The sequence below is a fragment of the Bos taurus genome, chromosome 12 (genome assembly GCF_002263795.3).
Source record: "Bos taurus isolate L1 Dominette 01449 registration number 42190680 breed Hereford chromosome 12, ARS-UCD2.0, whole genome shotgun sequence".
NCBI classification, from domain to species: domain Eukaryota; kingdom Metazoa; phylum Chordata; class Mammalia; order Artiodactyla; family Bovidae; genus Bos; species Bos taurus.
Genome location: NC_037339.1, coordinates 70,228,474 through 70,237,788, shown reverse-complemented (window position 1 = coordinate 70,237,788; position 9,315 = coordinate 70,228,474). Strand labels below are relative to the sequence as shown.

General features: G+C 37.1%; 1 protein-coding gene across 1 annotated transcript in view; it reads right to left on the bottom strand.

The window, feature by feature from the left end:
- Nucleotides 1-562: 562 nt before the first annotated feature.
- LOC784305 (ATP-binding cassette sub-family C member 4-like) overlaps nt 563-9,315 on the bottom strand; it is a 251,837-nt gene continuing 243,084 nt past the window's right edge. The window contains exon 30 of the mRNA XM_059892172.1: nt 563-1,402. Coding sequence (XP_059748155.1) covers nt 1,358-1,402 — 45 coding nt within the window. The 3' untranslated portion in view covers nt 563-1,357. The remainder of the gene's footprint in view (nt 1,403-9,315) is intronic.

Below are 9,315 nucleotides of genomic sequence, written 5' to 3'. Positions count from 1 at the left end.
TATGTACTTAACTTTTAACTTAATCACTTTTCTAATATAAGTTTCTAATTTAAGAATTTAGTGAAAAATATAAAAAAGTAAATGAAGAAAAGTTAAAGGAAAGAAAGATTAATATAGTGAAACCACACACACACACACACACACACACACACAAAAAAAAAACACCAAAGGATCAATCAGGCAAAAAAACTTATTCTTTGAAAATTAATAGGAAAAAGTCATTCAAGATTTTTCAAGGAAAAAAAAAAAAAACAGGGCAAAATTACAAAGTTAAAAAGCAAAGAACAACATAATTATAGATGCTGCAGAGATTAAACATTTAAGATACTATGAATAATTTTATACCAATCAAGCTCAAAACTCACAGAAACAAATCCACTAATAAAGAAATAAAACTTAACCAAAAATGACTCTGTAGAAATAACACACTGAAAAGTACTAAAATAATGAACAAAAATTAAGTAGATGTTGATTGTTGTACAATATTGTGGATACAATTAATGCCACTGAATTATATGTTTTAAAATGGTAATATGGCAAATTTTATGTTATCTATACTGTAAAAAAAAAAAAAAAATGTAAAAAAATCCCCAGTCTAGAAGACAATCAATGATCATGTCTGTTCTTCATTATCAAATGCCCTCGAAGGGTTCCTATTTTGAGAAAGCATGTTTTCTCTCCCTTCTCTTTTAAGATATAAAATAAATATTGTCCTTCTGTATCTTAATCACATATCTTCTTTTGGGGGGGGGCACAACTCTCCCCTATAATAACTTAGAGTATATTTTTTGTTTTTCCTATCAGTTTTCTCTGTAGTATTTTAACCAGAGGTCTTTGGGTGGAATAATTGATCCTAGTTATATTAAAGGCAGTTGTGAAAGAAAACAGCAACTTCACAGTCTTCAAGTAAACAAAATCCTTGATATAACTGTAAAGTAATATGTAATTCTGGGAACAGTAAAAAAAAATCTGTGACAAATTTGTTTTATAACTTAGAAAATGAGCTTTAGCTCTGATCTCTCTCAAGGCACAAAACCTGGGGGACAGCTTTTATTGGTGGCTTGCTTCTCTGATTTGGATAAGGAAAAAAAAATAGTATAACCTTTAAAAACTAAAAAGTCATTTTGTAAGAGTTTGAAATCATTGTGTGAAGTTGGAGAGAGATAAATCCAAATTAACATCTTGTATGTATAAATATTTGTTGCTGGTATAAAGAAGTGCAATATAGCTTATGCAAGGCAAATACTATTGGAGAAATGCCTTCAGAATAGACTTGACTTCACAGGAGGATCACAATGCTATCTCAAAAATTGTTAAGATTAAGGTCTGTCCATTGGAAGCATTCATAACCACACAGTCACTGAGCATCATCATCATCTGGATAATTCCTTTTGATGTACACCTGAAAAAAAAAGAAATAAAAACAACACACTTAAAAGCTGTAAAGTCCCTCCTAAAGCAACACATTTCTAGGGTCACTTCTTCATGTGAAGCAAATCATAACACTAATGGAGGCACAATTTTTAAACCCAGTGATGTGTTTATTCTATGAAGGATGTAGCCCCATTAAAAGCCTCAGTAGGACTGGGCTGAATGCCAAACATGATTCCCTTGAGTTCTGATCATTGTGATTCATAGATAAGCTTTAATCACTAATTGATAACCAAAATCATTTTACAGAATTAAAACATGGAGATAAATTATAAACAAGATGACAAAGAGGCTGGGAAATCTAGTGTCTGCATGAGGGTTTCTCACTTTTACACAAAAAAAGAGCACCATCAATCTAGATGTTAATATCAGGTTTGCCAGGCTTTGAATTCTTGACTTTTACCAATTTCTAGCTGAACTGGAAGAGACAGAGGTTTTCTGATAAATGTATCATCAGAACATAAAGGAAGTGAAGTGCTGTCAAGTTTGTCTGTTCCACAATCATCAGTTTTTGTAGCTGCACCGTATCTTGGTTTCTTGACGAATGCACATAACAAAATGAAATAATGTCAAGACTTGGGAGCTCTTACCTCTAAATGTGTTTGGGTGAAAAAGGGCTTCAAATGTCATTTTTTTTTTCCCAAATAAAAATGTGTAAAGTTTTGTTTGAGTGTTTAAAACAGAAAATGTGCCATCTATCTGAAGCTGACTCATGTCATGAGATAGGGTGCTAGGTCATGTGATCCAGATTCATTTTATGAAACTTGATTCTATTCCATTTGTAGATGGAATTCCATTCCAAATGGAATTCTATTCCATTTGTAGATGCTATCAACAAAGTTATCATGAGAGATAGTGGGCTTCACATATGAAACAGAAAAGCTCTGAGACACCTACCTTTACATTAGGTGTACTTTTTCTCGTTACTTGCACCCTTGCTACTCCCTAAACAGCACTGCATATGAAATGCTATATATCAAAATGTCCCTTAAGTTAAGGAGAAAAAACAAGAAATTCTCCAAGAATGTTTAGGGCCCATGGATGAAATCTCAGGCTAGTTCCATTACAAATGCAAGGATTAAAAAAAAAGGTGGGGGCGGGGTGAGGGGGCTTTGGATCCAGTGGCTCAGAGTCCACCTGCCAATGCAGGGGACATAGGTTTGATCCCTAGTCCAGGAAGATCCACATGTCATAGTGAAGCTAAGCCTGTGTGCCGTAACTACTGAGTCCACATGTCTCTACTATGAATCCCGTATGCCACAACTACTGAAGCCAGTGCACCCTAGAGCTCATGCTCTGTAACAAGAGAAGTAAGAAAAGCCCACACACCACAACTATAGAACAGCCCCCTGCTCACCACAACTAGAGAAAGCCTGTGTGCAGTAATGAAGACCCAGCACAGCCAAAACTAAATAGATAAATAAATAAAAAATTTAAAGTAACAAAAGTAAGCCCTTTTGAGATGGCATTGTTGGGGGCACTCAAGCTGAGGGGCAGGCCCCCATAGGAGCTTTCTCTGTGTACTCCGAGGTGGCAGGGTACTGCCTGCATGAGCTCCAGGGGTAGGTGTAAGCTGATGCTGCCACCTCAAATCCCAGAGGCAGGCACAGACAGATGCCACTACCACATCCAAGGGTCCTGTGAGTTGGTGCAGGTCACTTCCCCCACCTTCCTTGAAGTATGCCTGGCTCACCACCACTGCCAAGGCACCTGTGACAGGGAGCCAAGTGCTTTCCTGGGAGAGTGCATATGCCATACACCCACACAACTGCACACCCCCTATCAAGGGGAAAATAGCCAGCATATGCTGAGGAAATAGATGGCAAGCATCAAAACCTAAAACAGTCCTCCTACCAAAAATAATAATAATAATAATAAATCCACAAAAGCTACAGAGGGAAAGTCCCACATATAAATAACCCTCTAAGACAACAGTAGATAATTGTTTCACCTAAATTCAGAGTAAGAGAAACATAAGCAAAATGAAGAAGAGGAATCACTCTCAGTTAAATGACCAAGAAAATTCCCTTAAAGGAACAATGAAACAGATCTCTTCAGTCTAATAGACAGCAAGCTCAAAAGGAGGCAATGAAAATACTGAAGAAATTAAGAAAGGCTATCAACAGAAATGCAAATTACTGGAAAAAGGAACTAGAAACTATAAGGATTCAGGAGAATGCATTTGCTGAGACTAAAACTGAGCTCAAGGCAATGAAGAGCAAAATTAATAATGCAGAAGAAAGAATAAGTGACTTGGAAGATAGAATAATGGAAATTATTTAATCAAAACAGCAGACAAAAAAGCCAAATGAAAAATTAAAGCAATATAAGAAAGCTATGGGATAATATAAAGCAGGCCAATCTATATATAATAGGGATTCCAGAAGGAGAAGAAAAGGGGATTGAAAATGTATTTGAAAAAATTATGGCTGAAAACTTTCTAGATACAAGATGCACAGAGAGCCCCAAACAAGATGAACCCAAACAGTCCAATACCAATATATTATGATAAAAATGGTAAAAGTTAGAGATAAAGAGAAGATTCTAAAGACAGCAAGAGAAAAACAAAAAGCTCATTTAAGAGAATTCCCATGGGCTATCAGCTGATTTCTCTACAGAAACACTACAGGCCAGAAGGGAGTGGCAAAATATATTGAAAGTATTAAAAGAGAAAAAAAAAAATCAACTCAATGGCCATGAATTTGAGCAAATTCCAGGAGACAGTGAAGGACAGGGAAGCCTGGCTTGCTACAGCCCATGGGGCCACAAGGAGTTGGACATGACTGAGTGACTGAACAGCAATACTATACCCGGAAAGACTATTTAGAATTGCAGGAGAAATAATTTCTCAGATAAGCAAAAACTAAAGAAATACAGCAATACTAAAACTATCCTAAAAGAGATATTGAAAAGTCATCTCTAAATAGAAAAGAAGCAAGAAAATATAGGAAGCAGGAAATCACAATTGAAAAGTAAATCACTTAAATTAGTGAGAATACAGGTCAAAAAAACAAACAAAAAACCCTATTTGTGAAAGCAATGATAAACACAAGGAGCAACAAAAAGATAAACATGAAGATGTAAAAAGGGACATTAAAATCATATTATGTGGGGAAAAGTGTGAAAGTGTTAGTTTCTCAGTCATGTCTGACTTTTTGCAACCCTATGAACTGTAGTCTGCCAGGCTCCTCTGTCCATGGAATTCTCCAGGCAAGAATACCAGAGTGGTTTTCCATTCTCTTCTCCAAGGGATCTTCCCAACCTAAAGATCGAACCTGGGTCTCCCAAACTGCAGGAAGATTCTTTACAATCTGAGCCACCAAGCAAGCCCAAATATGTGGAGAAGGAGAATAAGAAAATGCAAATTCTGTTTCTTATTTTTAGAATGTGTTTGAGCCTATCTGACTAACAGTCTAAAGCAAGCAGATATGTAAAGGGGTTAACATACTTGAAAAACAGGGCAACCACAAGTCAAAAGCATACAATAGAATCAAAAAAAAAAGAGAGAGAGAGAGAGAGAGAATAAAATAAAGCATAAAATAAAGTTAAATCATTAAAATATGGAAAGGAAAACAAAAATAAAAAAAGGAACAAAGAAGAAGTAAAGAATCAACTGGAAAACAAGGTTTGAAATAGAAATAAATACATATGTATCAATAACTGCCTTAAATGTCAATGGGTGCAGAATCAAAAACACACACAATGGCCAACTGCATTATAAACAAGAACCTGGACTCAGGGAACTAAAACAGGGTCTCTGTGACAATATAGAAGGGTGGGATGGGGAGGAAGGTTCTGGAGGGAGGGGACACTGGTGTACCTATGGCTGATTCTTGTTGATGTATGACAGGAAACCACAAAATTGTGTAAAGGAATTATCCTTCAATTAAAAAAATAAATTAAAAAAAATTTGGAAAAAAAAATACCAAGAGACCTAAAAGAGACCCATGCTGCCTACAATACTCAACTTAGGCAAAGGATACATACAAATTGAAAGGGTGGAGATGAAAAAAGATATTTCATGCAAACAGAAATGACAGGAGAGGAGGAATTGCAATACTGTACTCATGGAAAAGAAATGCAAAAAAGCAAAATGGCTGGCTGGAGAGGCCTTACAAATAGCTGTGAAAAGAAGAGAAGCGAAAAGCAAAGGAGAAAAGGAAAGATATAAGTATATGAATGCAGAGTTCCAAAGAATAGCAAGAAGAGAAAAGAAAGCCTTCCTCAGAGATCAATGTAAAGAAAGAGAGGAAAACAACAGAATGGAAAAGACTAGAGATCTCTTCAAGAAAATTAGAGATACCAAGGGAACATTTCATGCAAAGATGGGCTTGATAAAGGACAGAAATGGTATGGACCTAACAGAAGCAGAAGATATTAAAAAGAGGTGGCAAGAATACACAGAAGAACTGTACAAAAAAGATCTTCATGACCAAGATAATCACGATGGTGTGATCACTCACCTAGAGCCAGACATCCTGGAATGTGAAGTCAAGTGGGCCTTAGAAAGTATCACTACGAACAAAGCTAGTGGAGGTGATGGAATTCCAGTTGAGCTATTTCAAATCCTGGAAGATGATGCTGTGAAAGTGTTGCACTCAATATGCCAACAAATTAGGAAAACTCAGCAGTGGCCACAGGACTGGAAAAGGTCAGTTTTCATTCCAATCCCAAAGACAGGCAATGTCAAAGAATTCTCAACTACCACACAATTGCACTCATCTCACACGCCAGTAAAGTAATGCTCAAAATTCTCCAAGCCAGGCTTCAGCAATATGTGAACCGTGAAATTCCAGATGTTCAAGCTGGTTTTAGAAAAGGCAGAGGAACCAGAGATCAAATGGCCAACATCCACTGGATCATCAGAAAAGCAAGAGAGTTCCAGAAAAACATCTATTTCTGCTTCATTGACTATGCCAAAGCCTTTGACTCTGTGGATCACCATAAACTGTGGAAAATTCTGAAAGAGATGGGAATACCAGACCACCTAACCTGCCTCTTGAGAAACCTATATGCAGGTCAGGAAGCAACAGTTAGAACTGGACATGGGACAACAGACTGGTTCCAGTTAGGAAAAGGAGTACGTCAAGGCTGTAAATTGTCACCCTGCTTTTTTAACTTATATGCAAAGTACATCATGAGAAACATTGGGATGGAAGAAGCACAATCTGGAATCAAGATTTCTGGGAGAAATATCAATAATTTCAGATATGCAGATGACACTACCCTTAAGGCAGAAAGTGAAGAGGAACTAAAAAGCCTCTTGGTGAAAGTGAAAGAGGACAGTGAAAAAGTTGGCTTAAAGCTTAACATTCAGAAAACTAAGATCATGGCATCTGGTCCAATCACTTCATGGGAAAAAGTTGGGGAAACAGTGGAAACAGTGTCAGATTTTATTTTTTTTGGCACCAAAATCACTGCAGATAGTGACTGCAGCCATGAAATTAAAAGACGCTTACTCCTTGGAAGGAAAGCTATGTCCAACCTAGATAGCATATTGAAGAGCTGAGACATTACTTTGCCAACAAAGGTCCGTCTAGTCAAGGCTATGGTTTTACCAGTGGTCATGTATGGATGTGAGAATTGGACTGTGAAGAAGGCTGAGCACCGAAGAATTGATGCTTTTGAACTGTGGTGTTGGAGAAGACTCTTGAGAGTCCCTTGGACTGCAAGGACATCCAACCAGTCCATTCTGAAGGAGATCAGCCCTGGGATTTCTTTGGAAGGAATGATTCTAAAGCTGAAACTCCAGTTCTTTGGCCACCTCATGCAAAGAGTTGACTCATTGGAAAAGACTCTGATGCTGGGAGGGATTGGGGGCAGGAGGAGAAAGGGACGGCAGAGGATGAGATGGCTGGATGGCATCACTGACTCGATGGACGTGAGTCTGAGTGAACTCCGGAAGTTGGTAATGGACAGGGAGGCCTGGTGTGCTGTGATTCATGGGGTCGCAAAGAGTTGGACACAACTGAGCGACTAATCTGATCTGATCTGAATCTCTCCACTGTTGCTATTCTATTCGCCGACACCATCCTCCCAAGGGAATCCCTGAATCCAACTGGAGCTGGACCCCGTTACAATGCAAAAATCAACAAAGCCAAAAGCTGGTTCTTTGAGAGGATAAATAAAATAGACAGACCATTAGCCAGACTCATCAAGAAACAAAGGGAGAAAAATCAAATCAATAAAATTAGAAATGAAAATGGAGAGATCACAACAGACAACACAGAAATACAAAGGATCATAAGAGACTACTATAAGCAACTATATGCCAATAAAATGGACAACTTGGAAGAAATGGACAAACTCTTAGAAAAGTACAACTTTCTAAAACTGAACCAGGAAGAAATGGAAAATCTTAACAGACCCATCACAAGCACGGAAATTGAAAGTGTAATCAGAAATCTTCCAGCAAACAAAAGCCCAGGACCAGATGGCTTCACAGCTGAATTCTATCAAAAATTTAGAGAAGGGCTAACACCTATCCTACTCAAACTCTTTCAGATAATTGCAGAGGACGGTAAACTTCCAAACTCATTCTATTAGGCCACCATCACCCTAATACCAAAACCTGACAAAGATGCCACAAAAAACAAACAAACAAACAAACAAAGTAAGAAAACTACAGGCCAATATCACTGATGAACATAGATGCAAAGATCCTCAATAAAATACTAGCAAACAGAATCCAACAACATATTAAGAAGATCATATATCATGACCAAGTGGGCTTTATCCCAGTAATGCAAGGTTTCTTCAATATCTGCAAATCAATCAATGTAATACACCACACTAACAAATTTGAAAAATAAAAACCATATGATTATCTCAATAGATGCAGAGAAAGCCTTTGACAAAAGTCAACATCCACTTATGATAAAATCTCTCCAGAAAGCAGGAATAGAAGGAACATACCTCAACATAATAAAAGCTATATATGACAAACCCACAGCAAACATTATCCTCAATGGTGAAAAATTGAAAGCATTTCCTCTAAAGTCAGGAACAAGACAAGGGTGCCCACTTTCACCATTACTATTCAACATAGTTTTGGAAGTTTTGGCCACAGCAATCAGAGCAGGAAAAGAAATAAATGGATTTCAGATTGGAAAAGAAGAAGTAAAACTCTCACTGTTTGCAGATGACTTGATCCTCTACATAGAAAACCCTAAAGACTCCACCAGAAAATTACTAATCAATGAATATAGTAAAGTTGCAGGATATAAAATTAACACACAGAAATCCTTGCATTCCTATACACTAACAATGAGAAAATAAGAAGAGAAATTAAGGAAACAATTCCATTTACCATTGCAACAAAAAGAATAAAATACTTAGGAATATATCTACCTAAAGAAACAAAAGACCTATATATAGAAAACTATAAAACACTGGTGAAAGAAATCAAAGAGGACACAAATAGATGGAGAAATATACCACGTTCATGAATTAGAAGAATCAATATAGTGAAAATGAATATACTACCCCAAACAATCTATAGATTCAACGCAATCCCTATCAAGCTACCAACAGTATTTTTCACAGAACTAGAACACATAATTTCACAATATGTATGGAAATACAAAAAACCTCAAATAGCCAAAGCTGTCTTGAGAAAGAAGAATGGAACTGGAGGAATCAACCTGCCTGACTTCAGGCTCTACTACAAAGCCATAGTCATCAAGACAGTATGGTACTGGCACAAAGACAGAAATATAGATCAATGGAACAAAATAGAAAGCCCAGAGATAAATCCACACACCTGTGGACACCTTATCTTTGACAAATGAGGCAAGAATATACGATGGATTAAAGACAATCTCTTTAACAAGTGGTGCTGGGAAAACTGGTCAACCACTTGTAAAAGAATGAAACTAGAACACT